The sequence below is a fragment of the Narcine bancroftii genome, chromosome 1, assembly GCF_036971445.1.
Source record: "Narcine bancroftii isolate sNarBan1 chromosome 1, sNarBan1.hap1, whole genome shotgun sequence".
Lineage (NCBI taxonomy): Eukaryota > Metazoa > Chordata > Chondrichthyes > Torpediniformes > Narcinidae > Narcine > Narcine bancroftii.
This window is the reverse complement of record NC_091469.1, coordinates 63022851-63041936: the sequence shown is the minus strand read 5'-3', so window position 1 is coordinate 63041936 and position 19086 is coordinate 63022851. Positions and strand designations below refer to the sequence as shown.

The 19086-nt window shown below is 39.3% G+C and overlaps 1 protein-coding gene across 3 annotated transcripts in view; it reads right to left on the bottom strand.

Annotated features, from left to right (window-relative positions):
* Positions 1-18701, bottom strand: part of ror2 (receptor tyrosine kinase-like orphan receptor 2) — a 294858-nt gene extending 276157 nt beyond the window's left edge. For all 3 annotated transcript variants that reach the window (XM_069928242.1, XM_069928250.1, XM_069928259.1), the window contains exon 1: positions 18526-18701. In XM_069928242.1, coding sequence (XP_069784343.1) covers positions 18526-18622 — 97 coding nt within the window. In that variant the 5' untranslated portion in view covers positions 18623-18701. The remainder of the gene's footprint in view (positions 1-18525) is intronic.
* Positions 18702-19086: the final 385 nt, after the last annotated feature.

Sequence of the window (19086 nt, the reverse complement as noted above, 5' to 3'; positions counted from 1 at the left end):
CAACAACATGGGTTGCACTATAAAGGACTGAACTATAAAGTTCAATATTAAAATGATAGGAGAATGGAATGCAATATGCTAATAGTTTAGCATTTTTAATGTGTAGGCAATGGATTGGTTTAGCCACATGCCTTCAACAGAGTTACAATACTTCATCATCTGAGCTCTGCGGCAGATCACAGCAAGAGAGGTAGAATTCTGAGTTTTTTGTTGACAGATGATTAAATGAATGGGCCATAAATAAGAAGTGTAGTCACATGGTGGGTCAGGGATGCAAAACCCAAACTAAAACAAAATCTGGAGTATCAGATATGTTGAAAGTACAAAAGAAACTGCATTTGTAATTATGCCTGGATCGACATTAAGATCAAAGGAAAAAAAAGCTCATTTCAAATTCTGCTTCCTGAATTACCCCTCACTTGCAAAATTAATAGAAGACGTGTACTATATATGATTCAACATATTGGTACTCTCTGCAATGCATGGAGTGGGATTTCTGCAGAATGGAAGATGAGAGAACAGAAGTAATGGGCTAACGTCCATTCAGTAGAATATAAAGGGGTCAGTCACTTATAAGCAAGGTGCATACAAACTACTTGTCGAATGAACACCTGGAATGATCTCCCCAGGAGGTGGTGGAGGGGGCAAGTAGATCATATGAAATATTTAAGGTGGAAACATAAATATTTCAAAGATAGAAGAATTAAAGGCAACAAGAAACTGTCACATAATTGTGAGGTCATTTGGCCGTGATCATATTGAATGATGGAACAACTCACGAAAGGCCTGGTGGCTCCCATTTTGTGTTATTTCTTGCAAATCACTTGAAAAAAAAATAGCATCTGGATTAACCCACTTAAATGTAGGCACCAAAAAAGTACATATTAAAACCATAGCCGCAAAAGTGATCAACTATTTGAGAAATATCTTGCATTGATATAGTGTCTTTCACAATCCAAGGACATCTGTTATTCTTTGAAACAAATGAAGTGATTTTGAAATGCTGTCAGAGATAACTATGTGATGATATTACTCCAGGTATAAACATTGGTGATGATGCTGGGAATACCAAAACCAGCCTGATCTCATGCACGTGACAGACGAGGTCTACATTTGCCAAAAGATTGAAGATTGGATCAAGTTGGGGTATGTTGGTACAGTACTGTATCCAAGAGATGGTTGTGTTACATGACACTAAATTAGGGGACGTTTAGGGACTTGATCCAGAATGGGAGGATTATTTGTCAGCATCAAGTAACAATGGCAATGTATGATGTTTGGCAAGCCAATGAACATGGAACAATACCTGAGCAAACTCTTTCCTGATCCCAGACATCATTTCAGATCAGCCTCCCTACTCTTCCTTAAAATAGTATCACAGTATCTTTTGTATGCAATGAGGGCAGGAGCCATCAACTTAAAATTTTTCCTTAAATTATCCACTAAAAAGCATCAGCCTAATTTAGGAGGTCTGAACAATGGCGTGGTGCTGAAACACGACATTCTGACTCAACAGAAGAAAGAAAACGATCAAGGTGAGTGATCATTTCAAAGTGGCATCCATTTGTTGTATGGGTTTCCATAATCTGGATGAAATTATCAGTAAAGAAAACATATCTAAAATGCACACTGTAAAACCAAATAAAACACAAAGCTCAATAGCTTTGGAGCACTGATCAGATTTCCCAAATAAATCCTTTGAAATGAAAGCAATACAGTACACTGAAAAAAAAAGCTTGAAAATTCTGAAGGATGATAAACCAGATGGAAGCTATACTGTACTTCAAATGGTACCAATAACTCAGGAAATTGTTTGGGTTAAATTTCAGATTAAGTGCAAGACCTTGAAAAAGGCCAATCTGCAGCCATTTATTAGACCAAGTCAAATAACAAACAAAATAAAAAAGGATAATACACTTGGGCCAATGTCTAACTGGTAAAATTTGTGTCATGCAATGCAGTCATATCTCCTTGCAAATTGAAACCAATAAAAAAATGGCTGGGTGGTGAGCATATTCCTACAAAGAAATTAATTGAAGCTTCCCTAATCATTCAGAACTGTTTTTTTTTTTTTAAAAAGACATACAGCATAGTTACTGGCCCTTTTGGCCCATAAGCCACTGCAGCCCAATTACAACCAATTAACCTACTCCCCTGGTATGTTTTGACCCAAAGAGCAGTTGAGTCATGCAAATCATCAAATCAAAAGACTTGTTTTTTTTAAATTAAACTCATGGCACTAGTTGAGGCATCAACAGGGGCTATGTCAATGCACACATTCAGATGCTACAAAAAGTCTCAAATCCGAAAGACGTAAGCTCAGTAGATAAGCATTTTAAACTCCTAAAACTAACTTTCTGCAGTGGCTCACCCGCATAACAAGCAAACCAGCGTCAGCAGCTGAGGGCAAGTCTTCAGCCAGCGGCAGCTATGGAGATGCTCAAAGCAGGGAAAAGCTGCAGCCTGGAAGTTGGCGTCACTTCCGCCCCATTGGGGGGGCTGAGAACTCTGGGGCTGGGCAGGCCTTTTGAGCGCACTATTTGAAACCAGTAGTTACTCCGGAGCTCTGAAAGTCTCAGCATGTTTCTTTCAGTTTAGCAGCTTACCAGCCACATTGATGTCTCCAATGGTCTAATAGCATTCAGACCCAACACAAGCAACATCAAAAGCATGGACAACATGAGCAACTCAACTTTAAAAATGCCCCAAACACAGTATGACCTATCACATACCCACACAAGGACACCACGCTGCATGCCCAACTCACCGGCTGCTCCCAGACAAGTTTAACAAGATGGAAGAGATGGGGATCATGCAACATTCGGACAGCTCATGGACCTCCCTGCTCCATATGGTGCCAAAGACCACAGGAGAATGAATGATGCAACCATCTCAGATAGATACCCAGTCCCACTCATCCAAGACTTCACAGCCAATCTGCACGGGCCACGGATCTTTTCCAAGATAGATCTGGTGTGCAGATATCACCAGATCCAAGTCCATCCCAAAAATGGCCATCATAACCCCATTCGGCCTGTCCACAATGGGGTGTGACTTGGACTATCTTTTCATCTACTTGGATGATATCCTGGTAGCCAGCCACTCCTGCCAGGAGTATCTGACCTATCTGCATACCCTCTGCCACCGACTCAGTGACTATGGACTGGCAGTCAACCTCGCCAAGTGCCAGTCTGGCCTGTCCACCATCGATTTCTTTGGACACCTGATTGACCAGTACAGAACTGTCCCACTGCCAGGGAAAATGAAGGTCATTCGCCAGACCCAAAACAATCAAAGGTCTGCAAGAATTTTCCTGGGTGATGAACTTCTACCACCAGTTCATTCCCTCACCGGTCCGAATTCAGTTTGATGGCCGGCAAAGCCAAAGAAGTTACCTGGATGGAAGAGGCAATGGCAGCATTTGACTAGGCCAAGGACGCACTAGTCAATGTCACGCTCCTAGTCCACCTCCTAATGGATGTCCCACAGCCCTCACTGCAGACACCTCAAAAACGGCAGTCGACTGTGTACTTGAGCAATTAATAGGACAATGGAAGCCACTTGACTTCTGCAGCCAACAGAAGTCAAGTACAGCCCGTTCGATAGGAAGCTACTCGCACTGTATCTGGCAGTTCAGTACTTCAGGTATTTCTTAGAAAGGAGAGAGTTCACGATCTTCACAGATCATAAACCCCTCACCTTCATGTATGCCAAAGTATCCAACGCTTGGTCAGCCCACCAACAATGCCACCTATCCTATGTGTCCAAATTCACCACCATGATTAAACATGTCTCAAGGAAGAACGACGTGGTGGCGGATGTGCTGTCAAGAATACCCACACCGTCAGTCGAAGTCCCGGCCCCATGAGTGGATTACACATCACTAGCAGAAGCACAGCAAAATAAAAAAAAACATAAACATAACAATTACAGCACGGAAACAGGCCATTAGGCCCTTCTAGTCCGCTCCGAACCAAACAACCCTTTCTAGTCCCACCTCCCTGCATCTTCTCATCTCCCATAACCCTCCATCTTCTTCTCATCCAAATACCTGTCCAACCTTTTCTTAAATAATACAATTGACTCCGCTACCACTATTTCTCCCGGAAGCTCATTCCACACGGCTACCACTCTCTGAGTAAAGAAGTTCCCCCTCATGTTACCTCTAAACCTCTGCCCCTTAATTCTTAACTCATGTCCTCTTGTTTTAATCTTTCCTCCTCTTAACGGAAATAGTCTATCCACATCCATTCTGTCTATCCCTTTCATAATCTTAAATACTTCTATCAAATCCCCTCTCAACCTTCTACGCTCCAAAGAATAAAGACCTAATCTGTCCAATCTCTCCCTATACTCTAGATGCTTAAACCCAGGTAACATTCTGGTAAACCTTCTCTGCACTCTCTCCACTCTGTTTATATCCTTCCTATAATTAGGCGACCAGAACTGCACACAGAACTCCAAATTAGGCCGCACTAACGTCTTATACAATCTCAACATCACCTCCCAACTCCTATATTCCATGCAATGATTGATAAAGGCCAGAATACTAAAAGCCTTCTTCACCACCCTATTCACGTGAGTTTCTACCTTCAGGGAACGATGTACCGTTACTCCTAAATCTTTCTGCTCTTCTGTATTCATCAATGCTCTCCCATTTACCACGTATGTCCTATTCTGATTCTTCTTACCAAAATGAAGCATCTCACACTTATCAGCATTAAATTCCATCTGCCATTTTTCAGCCCACTTTTCTAAGCAGCCCAAATCCCTCTGCAATCCTTGAAAACCTTCTTCATTATCCACTATTCCACCTATCTTAGTATCGTCTGCATATTTACTAATCCAATTCCAATCCAATCCAAATACGATTCTTTATCCAGACATCTAAAATCTGGAAAGCTCCAAAATCCGGCAAGTGGGGAGAGAGGCGGCAGTGTGAGTCGGGAGGGTGAGGGGTTGGGGGGAGGGGGAAGACCGGCAGCGCGAGTTGGGTGGGTGAGAGGGAGATGACAGCACAATTCGGGTGAGCTTAAATCTGCCTTTCCAAAATCCGGAAAAATCCGAAATTCGGAACACACTGTTCCCTAAGGTTTCCAGATAAAGGATCATGTACCTGTATTGGCATACAGAACCGCACTCACCAGCCTCCACCTCAAGAACACACCCTTCAGGCCCAATAGTAGCATACCCCTCTGCAAGATCTCCACAGGGCAACCATGGCCCATCGTATCAGTTGCTTGGAGGCACCAAGCTTTTGACGCCTTTCATGGTTTGGACCACCTATCCAGGCAGCCACCCAGCTAATCACGGAGCATTTCATGTGGCCGGTCGGGCCTTTTAAGCGCATGATTTGAAACTAGTAGTTACTCCAGAGCTCTAGACATTAGGGCAATTGGCTAACACAATTTTACAAAAGATGGTTTAAACACAAACATTCAGGTACACTCAGTCTTCCTATCACACAATTCCAGCCAAGAAGACTTGCTAAAAGATCACATTTTCAACCGTTTGGTGATTTCTGGGATACTTTCCATATAGCTTTTGCAATTTCAAGTAATTACGTTTCATTTGCCTCCAGGGTTTTGTTAACTTGCATGGTCATTTACTCCCTCCAACCTTCCATCCCAACACTCACCTTCCCTTTTGGTTTTTTTCCCTCCTTTCTCAGAAAATTAAAAGCTATTTCCAACTATTTCATTTTCTGATTAAAGTTCAGATCTCGAAATTTCCTCCCCACACACCAACCACTCATTGTTTTTTTTATTTAAAAAAAGTGCAACACTTTTTTTTCCCCACCTACATTACCCAAATTTCACCAAACACTGCTTAACTTGACAACAGGTCAGACTGACAAAAATCAACAAAAATGAAGACGACAATCCACACTCAATATACCACTCAGGGCCGTTTCCTAAAATACCCAGTCTCTATTTGGTAGTTAAAGTCAAGGAGATCAGGTTGCAAAATAATTCACTGTTTCAGTGATACTTGGTGCACGAAATGGGAGCTACATACAATACTAATGTGCAAAGGAATCAAATAAATTGCAATCTTTGTTTTACAAAAGAGCAATTTATTCCCTTAAAGCAATCTCAAAACCCAACCTGTATGTTACACTGCAAGGTCACGTGAACAATTATGGGTCTTCAATTATGAAGCCTTTTATCATCAAAACTACAGGGAAAGTAATTGTAATAGCTAGGGGCATAGACAAAACCATGAAGGGTACATTTACATTGTCAATGAATTCGGATTAGAACAGAAAACTATTATTTTGCTGACAATCAACAGAACATAGGGTTGTAACTGGCTGCATTAGAAAGGGCCTGCTTTGTGAATAGGATACATAAGGGAATGCTAGTGTTATAGTGTGCTGGAAAAAACTTGGCTTTCCAAGCTCTGAAGGACTTCTGCCTTTAAAAAAATATTATCAGGCTTGATAAGCTGTCTATGTTCACAAGAACTGAAATGAAAGTGTTGATTTTACATTTCTACATCCACCAGATCTAGTTGATAATATTTTTCAATTGAATCCTTTTCAGGAAGGATTAATTAGAATCATATGATAGATTATTGAAATTACTTCACGATAAGATTAAAAAGGCTTGGGAATTGGAATTTGCGAGACCCTTAGAGGATTTATGGGACAAGATTCTTAAACTGGTGAATACATCTTCAATATGTGCCCAACATTCATAAATCCAATTCAAAGTGGTGCATCATGTTCGCATGTCCAAAAATAAGATGGCTTGTATCTTTTCTAATATTAACCCTACTTGTGACAGATACAAATCTAATATTGCTACATTGACAGGTCTTGTCCATCCTTAGAAATCTATTGAAAATAAATTTTTTATATCTTTTCAACTGTATTTCAGGTGGAGCTACAACACAATCCAATAACTGCTCTTTTTTTGGGGTTATTGAACCAGACATACATAGGGAACTTTTTTTCTGTAACTGTGCATCGGTCCGTGGCCTTCTCTACATTGTTGGCTTGAAGAGTCATTTTATTCAAATGGAAAGACTATAGACCTCCAGCAGTGTTTCAATGGTTCTCTCCTATTATGTCCTGTTTAGGAAAAAAAGTAGAATTCATGTATTTGATTCATCTGTGAAATTTAAAGGTACATGGTAACCTTTTATGTCTTATTTTAATTTGATGTAAATGTTTTTAATGTGATTAAATGTACTCATTCTTCCAGATGAGATATAATCTTACCTTGTTTTTTGATGCATGGTATGAATACAAAATATATGTAACCCTCAGGATAAGCTATATTTATTTATTACACACATACACATACCCCTATTCATTTTGATGTCTTTTCCATTTTCATCCAGTTCATAGGAGGGGGAACCAAGTTTATATTGCTTGAAGTTTAATCTTGATAATATATACATATGTGATATTTTATTTTTAGTTTAATTCCCTTTTCATTGTACTGTATTTATTATAAAAACCAATAAAAAAAAGTGCTGAAAGCAGGTCTGGTGGGGAGCAGAGAGAGAGAGAGACACAGACAGACAGACAGACAGAGACAGAGAGAAAGAGAGAGAGAGCGAGAGCGAACAAACAAGGAGGATTACCCATTTTACACTTCTGGTTGAAGGCCATTGCAAATGCTTCAGCTCTGCCCATTACACTTGCACACTAAGATTTTCCATCATACATTCTCCTGCAAGGGTCAGAATGCTGTTCCCACTAACTGACAGGCAGATAACCTGGTACAATTTTTTTCCCACTAGACTGGCATATATGGTACTCTTCTTGTACATTTTTTAAAATAAAGCAACCTTTATTGAATCACAATAATTAGGCTTTGTAGCAAGTGAGATTACAGATTTTGATGATACACAATCATGTAGCAACAGGCCAAAGCTCCTCCAGTTCCAAGTTAGTATATTTGTTCTTGATTTTCCCTCTAATTATGCAGTCTGCTTCTATGGGGGGGTGTGGGTGGGAAATAGGTGAAGAAATGTGATGCTGGCTCCAACCAATTGCTTTCATGGGTAAAAAAAATGAACAAGGTACATTGGCGAAGATTCAGATGTGTAGGTCATTCCCTCTATTGAGCCAGACATCAGCTAATGAAAATCTAGTCCAATCACATGCTTCAGAACACCAACCAATGCACTCATAATTGACAATGACATCTTTCACTCAATGATCCCACAAATAACTTTAATAAAAAGGTACAGTAGCTCATTTGCAAGGGTACAAGATGACTTTTTATTATTTAAAGCCTGTGAGTTTGATTAAAAGTTTTAAATGATTTTTTTAAAGTTGTATAAAAAAATCACTTTAGCATGCCATAAGAACAAAACCAAATCAACTTCACTCTTCTTTTACAAATAATCTGTTCTTCAACTGGTTGGTAGAGCATAATATCTTTTGATTCTAATTCTCCTTATTCAGTTCAATAAAATTTTCTATTAAAAGCAGATCATGCCACATTGTGATGAAATGAATATGGATATAATTCCAAGGTATACATTCCGAGTATTATTCATGAAAAACAGACCTCAAGTTACTTCACCGATCTTCCCTCCTAAACACAAATCATTTATTCTCCAGGCACAAGATTTAATGAAGGACATTAGGATTTTTTTTTCAAAAAAAGTAGAACCCATCTTTGTGAATAAACATGCATTTATATTATCTGACAATATTTATTTCTCCTAATCATACAAAACCTGGGACTTTATACCCCTGTAGCATAAGAGGGTGAGGGGTGGTTTTACAAGACCCCTTGTAAAATCAAGGTGTGTAGATAAGGTGAATCATCAGTCTTTTCTTCAGGGAAGGCCATAGTTTTAAAACAAGTGGTTAAAGATTTTATAAAGTGATCCAGGTAGCAATCTTTTCTACATAAATGGTGGTGCACATATGGAATGAACTTCCAGGGGAAGTTGTAGAGTCAGGTACAGTTGTGACATTTAAAATGAGATTTGGAAGATACATTAATGGGAAGGTATGGAGGGATTCAAGACAAACACAGGAGAAAATGAGAGCAGCTCAGATAGAAAACATGGACAAGTTGAGCCAACAGGCTTGTTCTCTTTACTGTATAGTTCAAAGACTATTCCAATTGTGTTCAAGAAAATTAAATATTTTTAATGGAAGTTAGTTGAATTTTAAAGCTCAATAACAAAAACATTTTATACTCAATTTATCATGGAAATTAATGAAAGGAAATCTTCCATATGTAGAAGATGAACAACTACATCTTGCATAGACAATGCTGGCCTTAACTTCCTTCCTAAGTACTGTCTTTGATTCAAAATAAATCCTAAAGTTTGATGTCCGATAAAGACAGATGACCACGTAAGAGTACTTTTGAAATAACGTGCATTGAAAAGTTTACAAGTCAGCAATGGACTTTATCCTCCCTATTTCATCAATAATCTATAAAAACAATTACACTGTTGGATAATTGGTCTCTACCTGCAGACCCCAATCCCAGATGATCTGTGTAATAACATTTAAGTGAATTTCATGATTTCACCATGGGTCTAATGACAATAAACTTCTAAATAACTCTCAGAAAAAATAAACTTTGTCCAATTTTCCCTCAGAACTCAAATACCCAAACTTGATTATTTCTCTTATCAAATCAGGCCTCAAATTTTCAGTTCCATGCAATTCCTAGATTACAAACAGAAATCACAGAGCTAACAGCAGTAATTTAGGTTAGAGATGGGGGCAGGTTGTGGAAAGATACAAATATGATTGATATTAATAATGAGATGAAATAGTTTAATAATGGAAAAAATTACATACGTTTTGCATGATCATTAATTTTTATTAATAAGTGGCTGCTATACTCAGAATATTTACATTTCAATTTATATTGATTAGATTTTAGTATGTATATTTAACTTTTTCTTTAATATTCTTTCTTTTTATGGCTCTCCTTAGGAGAGTTAGCTGAAAGGGGGGTTCTTTTCTTTTTTTTTACATATATAAAAAAAAGTTCATGTATATATTTAATTGCTGCATATATCATATATTATTTGTTTTTTTGAATGAATAAATAAAGTTAAAAAAAAAGTGATGGGGCAGGTAACGAAGTTTTATACTTATGTGGCATATCCATTTCCACTTATTGGAACACCAGCAAACATCTGTAATCCAACACCATTATCCTCTCCTTTAAACATTGTAAAGCGGCATCGTCTGCAAAGAGTAGTTCACGGACAAGTTTCTCTTGTGTCTTGGTGTGAGCTTGCAGGCGCCTCAGATTGAAGAGACTGCCATCCGTGCGGTACCGGATGTAAACAGCGTCTTCATTGTTGGGGTCTTTCATGGCTTGGTTCAGCTCTTCAGCGCTTGACGTCCTGCTTTGCGGAAACTGCCAAAATGTTTGGCCTGGAAGTCAGCCTGAAGAAAACTGAGGTCCTCCATCAGCCAGCTCCCCACCATGATTACCAGCCCCCCCACATCTCCATCGGGCACACAAAACTCAAAACGGTCAACCAGTTTACCTATCTCGGCTGCACCATTTCATCAGATGCAAGGATCGACAATGAGATAGACAACAGACTCGCCAAGGCAAATAGCGCCTTTGGAAGACTACACAAAAGAGTCTGGAAAAACAACCAACTGAAAAACCTCACAAAGATAAGCGTATACAGAGCCGTTGTCATACCCACACTCCTGTTCGGCTCCGAATCATGGGTCCTCTACCGGCACCACCTACGGCTCCTAGAATGCTTCCACCAGCGTTGTCTCCGCTCCATCCTCAACATCCATTGGAGCGCTTACATCCCTAACGTCGAAGTACTCGAGATGGCAGAGGTCGACAGCATCGAGTCCACGCTGCTGAAGATCCAGCTGCGCTGGATGGGTCACGTCTCCAGAATGGAGGACCATCGCCTTCCCAAGATCGTGTTATATGGCGAGCTCTCCACTGGCCACCGTGACAGAGGTGCACCAAAGAAAAGGTACAAGGACTGCCTAAAGAAATCTCTTGGTGCCTGCCACATTGACCACCGCCAGTGGGCTGATAACGCCTCAAACCGTGCATCTTGGCGCCTCACAGTTTGGCGGGCAGCAACCTCCTTTGAAGAAGACCGCAGAGCCCACCTCACTGACAAAAAGGCAAAGGAGGAAAAACCCAACACCCAACCCCAACCAACCAATTTTCCCCTGCAACCGCTGCAATCGTGCCTGCCTGTCCCGCATCGGACTTGTCAGCCACAAACGAGCCTGCAGCTGACGTGGACTTTTTTACCCCCTCCATAAATCTTCGTCTGCGAAGCCAAGCCAAAGAAAAAACATTGTAAAACCAGTTACCTTAAACTTTGACCCAAGTTTAAAATAGAAACTTTGTAGACCTTCTTCCCAGAAATGAAATGTTTCTTCTCACCCACCCTCATCAATCCATTCAAGATGTTTAAATAGTAGAAGACTCATTGAAAATCCTCATTTCATATTTAAAAAAATCTCACCAAAATATTCAGCACTATTAATACTACTTTACCACAACCAAAAGCTTGTTTCAATAACTTAAGAGTATACCAAATACCTTGTCAGCAAATTACATAGCATTATACCAAAGAAGGAAAGCCCTTCCTCCTTCACATTGCTGCTTTACAAATAACCACATTTACTCTCAAACATCACTTAATCATTTTCTTAATATTTAATTAAAGTGCTCTAAAAACAGCCATTTTATCACAGTTCGATGTTTGGTCAATTTAAGGCAGTGTTTCAAGGCAATTAGCATCCTAATTCAGGTTACAAATTATTCCAAATGACTAGTTTGGTTTTACAAAATGAAGCAGATATCATATTTCAACAATGGTTTTCATTTAAATATTTGTCAATATTGATCCAAGAAAACATTGAATCTTCATAATAAAATTAGTAGTAACACATTTAATTGTTCAGATTGAGACAAGTTATTTTGAAACAATTTGTTTTCTTTCCTCCAATTCACAGGATGGAGATATCACTGACTGTTTAGAGCCCAAATTAAATTACCACTGAACCGAATGACTTGCTGAGCCTTTTCAATTAGAAACCAACCACATTGTTGTGGGTCTAGAGTCAGATACAAGCCAGAAAGAACAAAAACAGCAAATCTCTAGCCACATTCGAGATTAGGAACAAGTTGGGCTTTTATGACAATCCAACAATTCCTCTATTCACACATGTTCAAATTTTCATCAAAATGTAATCAACTTTTTGGGGTCGTCAATTTACAAAAAAAAACTATCTTAACACTATAATCCCACGAATTGTATACTTTCTAAACAACAAAGCACTGAACAGGACTGAAATGTGCATTCCACATTTTATCCACCATTTTTGATTTACAAAATACTGTATCACTTAAAAAATCTTTACATAAAGACTTGCATTACCATGGTCACCATTATTGAAACAGGAATCTTTAAAAAATTCTAGATTAATTTAATGATTTGATTTTAAATTCATCAGATGTATGGCAAGCCTTAACCTGATATCACCAGATGACTAGTCCAGGCCTCTTCCCAATGATCTAGTATTCATATCCTTAAAAGTAAAAGGTAACCAATACAAACCTATATTCATTGAACCTACCACCAACTGCAGGCCTCCACCCCAAAAACATTTTTTTCCACATTACAAACTAATCTTTTTTATTCCATATACACATAGATCCATATCAGGAAGCAAGCTAAGGATCTATTTTTCAATTCCCTAGGTCAGCAATTCTCAACCTTTTTCAGATATACCCTCCACCCCCACCCCCCACAAGGACTGTGCTCAAAGCTTATGAGCCCCCTTCCCTGTGAAACAGTTAAGTTTTGGTTTCTTCCGTACTGATCTCCTACTGACTACACAAAAAAAAATTTGCTACCTGAGGTGAAAAGACAATAAGGCTTTAACTTGGCCCCTGGGGAGGGGGGTGGATTATGCCCCCATTGAGAATGGCTGCACTAGGTCATCAGCTTCTATTCAGAAGAAGTTTAGTCCCTGAATGCATAGATATGGCCAAACTAACACGGTCATGTAAATTATGCATGTTATGCAAAGAGCAATTCTTCCATCATTCAGTAATATCTCTGTGCCCTTTTAAGAGTCAGTTTTGATTAAGGTAATCACTTCAATCAGTTCTGCAGAGCAGAGTTGCTGCTCCAGTCTAGAATGCTTGGTATCCTTCAACTCTTCATACTTGAGCTGCCTTTAAATTCTCAAGTTGGATTGAAAATACACATTTTCCAAAGAAGCACAATCACAGAGGCATATAAATGCACTTTATTCAGTGTAATTTCTTTTCTCCTGACAAGTCAATACAGATAAATAATAAGATGAATTTCAGAAACTGTACACAAGGCATTTTAGTTTGGATAGGTGGGTGGTTACATGATTAAAGGATTTGAGCTTTTGAAAAGTGTCATGTTTCTGTGCCACCCAAGAATGCAATGTTTAGGTTTTCACACAAAAAGGTCACAATTATTTGAAAATATTTAACCTATATAAATCAATGTTTTCTTACAACCTGCGTGCATTTTGGTCTGTAGTTGAAACAACCAAAAGCAATTTAAGCAAACTGCCTTGAACATGATAATAAAAGCTAAACCAAAAATGACAATTTAAGCATTAATTGAAACATGATATTGATAATATATTGTGGTTTTAGCACCCTAGGAAATTTTAATAAATTTACAGTGTCCAATTTTAATTCCTCTAAAAGTACAATATCCTTCCTGCAAGATTTGAAAGCGTGCAAGAGACACAAATCGATAAAGAAACAGATCAGTCTATCTACTTTTATATCAGTTATTTTTTTTTTACATAACATGCCTATTTCAGAAAAAAAATTTAAAAGCATTTTGAAGTTTTAAAACTGCCAATATTTCATTTCAGACATTCCTTTTAGCACAACGAAAAGATTTAAATACAGCCAGATGGGATCTATTAAATTAATAAAACTCATTGTAGCCAAGTAATTTTTCACTGCCCGACAAAAAAAAAAGGACAAAAATGTCATCATAGCCATTTATTTGAAAATTATATTTTCTTTTAAAATGAATCTGGATTTAGAAAAAAATTACATTAAAACTTAAGACATGAAACCATATGTTCACAGGACCAATGCTGTTTTAATTAAACTCCAAACATCAATGTAGTTGACTAACTGAGAACAAATTTGTAATTTTTCAAGATGTTTATCTTTAGAAGACTGACCTTTTAAAAAGTATATAAAACTAACTTGCAGAGTTGGTTTTTAAATTTTGTGAGATAAATGAATGCAAAGAATCATTACTACTCAAGGACACATTTATTCAAATTCAACTGCTGAAAAAAGCTTTCAGTGCATGATGTGACCATATCAAAATCCAGCCATTGTATTCTTTATTCTATCCTTTCAGGCCCATTGTCCGAGTAATCTTTCTCGTTATGCTAAGCATACAGGGAAAACAACATTTGAAAGAATTACTGTTCTGGGTGCTTGTCCCTTTTAGTTTCTGGAATGTCCTATCTTATGTACCATTTAACATTTATAGCAAAAGGCAAAATAAATTAAACAACTTTATTAACCAAAATATGCTAATTGATATTCAGATTACATCTGAAAGATATAAGCTCTGCATGGTCAGTTAATGAAAGTGGTGATGACAAGCCAACACTCATGGTTAGCTTAGCAGTTAATGCAATGCTATTACAGCATCAGCGACCTCGGTTCGAATCCACCGTGGAGTTTCTATATTCTCCCCAATGATTTCTGTGGATCTTCCCCGGGTGCCCCAGTATCCTCCCACCCTCCAAAATGTACAGGGTTTGTAGGCTAATTAGTTGTAATTGGGCTGCACGGGTTTCATAGGCTGGAAAAATTGTGATTTTATTTCTCTCTCACCCCTCCACATGTAGCAACAATTCTGTACATCCATACCATTTATATTTGTATTTATTTACATTTGTTATGGTGATACTCAGTAAATGTAATTGAATTAAATAGGCAAGTTGATGTTATACATCCCTGAACAGTTTTTATTTGATTATTTGAATAGCATTCACGTTAAATGGATATTTTATGGACGTCTTGTTATAGTTTGAAGATGTTATAAACACAAGTATAGGTGGCCATCTCACAAGCAGCAGCTGGACTGTATGAATACTTGCTAGCTACTCCATGCTAATGACCTCGATAAAAATGCAATCAACAGTCAGTAAGGTTGCAAATAACACCAAAATTGGCGGCATCATGAACAATGAAGGTTCCCCAAGATTCCAACTGGATTTTAAGCATAATTGCAACATGTTATTGATAATATATTGTGGTTTTATCACCCTAGGAAATTTATTACTTTTACAAGTGTCCAATTTTAATTCCTCTCAAAGCACAATATCCTTTCTGCAAGAATTGAAAGCATGCAAGAGACACAAATGGAAAGTGAGCCCAGAAATAGAGGATGGAATTTAACTCTGACAAATGCAAGGCATTCTACTTTCTAAAGTTAGGCCAGGACTTAAATAGTAAATAGTGCAGAACTGAGACACCTCAGAGTACAGGTACATGAAAGTGGCAACACAGATAGGCACTTGCCTTCATAGATTGGGGCACCGAGTACACCACCTGAGATGTCATATTGCAAACTGTACAAGATATTAGCAAGACTATACTTGGAGTATTGTGCACAGTTTTCATCAGCCAGCTATGGGAAAGATGCCACTAAGCTGGAAAGGGTGCAGAAAAAAAAATCATAAGAATGCTGCCAGAATCAGTGGCTTGAATTACCCAAAGAGGCTAGGACTTTTCTCCCTGAAGTGCTGGAGGCCAAGATGGAACCCTATGGAGATTTATAATATAATGAGGGTTATGGATAAGTCAAATAGTTAATATTTTTCCCAGGTTACAAGAATTAAAGACTAGAGGGCATAGATTGAAGATTAGAGTGGAAAGGTTTAAAATGGCTCCAGACATGTATTGATCTGAAAGGTTTAGAAATATATAGGGTGAATGCAGGCAAATGGGAATAGATTGACTGGTATGGACAAGTCAGGCCAAAGGGTCTTTTGTTGTAGTGTAAAGCCCTTAGGATTCCATGTTAGTGGGTTACCAGATGAACAACAATTATGAGTTTTTAACCAGCCAATCATCTTTTTCAGATTATGGCTTGATGAATTGAGTTCAATCTATATTAACTGACCAGGCAGAGCATCACCTGCTACAAATGCAATGAAAAGCAACAAACTATAGAGGTGAGGAATCCAGGATACAGTTACATATCTGTACATCAACACCATCTTAAAACCATTAGCATGTGCTGTGGTTCAAAATACAACTGGTGTTTTTTTTCTCCCCCAGCAGAATAGAATACTTGGCTCAAAACAGAAAATGGAAGAATTACAGTGGGTTGGCAGAATTTGTGACATATTCTTAAGTTCCATGATTCTATTTCTTGTCTGATGGTGTTGAAAGGTTGCTTAACTTTCACTATTTATCAATGCCATAGGTGCAGAACACAAATGGATTCCTTCACACTGTCAAAAGGTTGAATCTGATTTAAAACTCTGTCATGCCTTTGCTCTTGCATTGACTGACAAAGATCATCTTTGAGAATTTAAACAACAGAAACATGAGAAAGGTTTCAAGGATTGTTTGCAAGTGATTCCAGACCAATTAGCTTCACCTGACAGAAGCTTATTTTCCAAAGTACATTTTGGTAAAACTGACACTTTGCATTAGACTAGTGGGAAGACATTTTCAACATCATTGCCTCAGCAGAAATCCATACTCAAGATTACTTTCCCATTGTGAAATTCAAGAGAAACATTGACAATCTAAGCATAAATAATCATGCCGGCAGACTGCTCCACTGGATTTACATCCACAGGTGAAGGTGAAACTTCCTCCCAGTGTCACCATTATCAGTGGACTACTGCCAATCCAGATCTCCCTTTCCTGGCCCAAAGTGCAGTGGTGGTGGGATTGGGGGGAATGTCAAAAGTTTCAGACAAAAATTTAATCAATAAATTTATAAGCAAAAAACGGTAAAATTATTTTCAAGATCAAATGTTTTAATCAGAGCTTCACATCACAATTGGAACAAATGCAATCAACTTTCCAATGACAAAGAAAACTTACTTCTGACCATTTGAGACGCCACAGAATGGATTGAGTTAATTTCATTAGGCGACTTTGAACCACATTACACAAACGTTTCAAAGAAAATATTCTGTTAGAAGTAAACTGAAATATAAAGGCATTTTAACTAATTTATTTAACATGGCCCAATCAAGAGATCAATCAGAAATGGAGAATAAGGACCTGAAAGCTTGTTTATATGTGCATCATAAATTCTGAATCGCGAGTTTATCTCCCTAGATGCTGCATGAGATGTTGAGCATTCCAACATGGTGACAATAACATTGAAGTGAACACACTTCCAGAGCTAATATTTCTTCTGTCCATTCTTGCAGATGGTTCAAAAAGAAGCAGCTGAAGGGTTTTTTTTAAATATAAAAAGCAAGTCATTGATCTCTTTTCATTCTGCTTTCTTTCCCAACAAGAGGACACACACACGCACATCCAGTCTTCCCGGGCTGTAAAAAGCCATCTGAAAATAAACTCCATCCAAGCTGCGTTTGATTCCCCACCCCCCAATGGTACCAAATGGCAAAACCCAGGAAATTTGCCTTTGAACAGGAAACGCAAGCATCTGTCGCCTCCCATTGAGAAGAAAATGGATTAGAGGGCCCGACAAAGAATTCTCCAGGAAGACGTCGCTCTCAATATGCAACTGATTAACACGCGCAACCTAATCTGCAACATCATGACTCCCTGAGAGCGAGGACCGGGCAAAAATAGATCTAACTATTATGCAACCCAAAAATAAACCCCATAGGCATCAAATTAAATTGGCTTCCTTCTACCCTACGTATCCAATGGCTAGAAACCTTAAATTCTTCCCATGAAGAAATGTCGTTGACCGGTTAGACACACTCAACGATATCGTTGAAACTTGACAATATCATATTTTCCTTAACCCCGATCCCTAATGCCATTAATTCAATTTCAACGTTAAAACTTCGCTGGAGCAAAATTAGCCTCAAATGAATGCAATCACCTAATCCCCTGGGTCCTAAAATTTTCGCAACCACAAAAAAAATTATACATCAGCAGCCTGTTCTGATGGAAGAAAACAGAAAACTAGAAACTCAAATAGAGGTCAAATGTTAATCAACCTCTCCAAACAATCGCAGGGCTTGTTAACGTGGAGCGAGAGGTCTCCCCACTCCAAACCGACAGGAAATGGGAAGAGTTTCTTCAAGTTTATCTTTTGTTGGCTGGGGACCGGGGGGGGGAGAAAGAGAAGATACACCACACATCACTATTCACATCGTTGGGGTGGGGGGGGGTGTTTAAAGGGTTGTAACGATTTGGACATTGCAGTGATCCGAATCCTTCACTGGGTTGAACTATACAAGTTGAAGTTCCAAGTGAAACAATGTATCTTTTTCTCCCCCCCCCCCCCCCCAAAAGTCAATCCTCCGGTCGATTTTATTTTAATAAACGTTCTTACCTGTGGAAATCTCTCCGAAAAGTGGGCTGCACATCAAGAGAAGCAGCAACACCAAGAGTTTCCCGGACAGTGTCGACTTTAGGCTACTTTTGTACATCACTCGGCAGATACACGCAGACCAGAGCAACTATAAAATCAGCGAGTCGCTCGCGTTCATCCAAAGGACCCCCCTCCCCCGAGCGGTGCCCTCCTCCTCCTCCCCCCCGGGAGACACGGCCACGAGAAAGGGCAACGCGAGCTGCACCGCTCTGTGAAGCCCACCCCACCTCCCCTTCCAACTGAGTTGGTCGAATGCCGCCGCCAGCTCCTTCCGCGAGGCTTTGGCACCCTCTCCCCGCAGCCCAGGGAGCGCGCACTAATTGCGGGTCCCGCACCGTCTCCCTTGAACCCGCAACCTTGGGCGGTGCGCGTGACCGCCCCCCCTTTTCCCGGCCGCGCGCCCCGCCAGGCGGCCGTCAGGACCCAGGGACTCGACGCCCCGCGAGCAGAAGGGAACAGCGCGTCCTGCAGGTGGGCAAAAGCAGCTCCGCCGACCTGGGGAAAGATCCTCCGACAATGCAC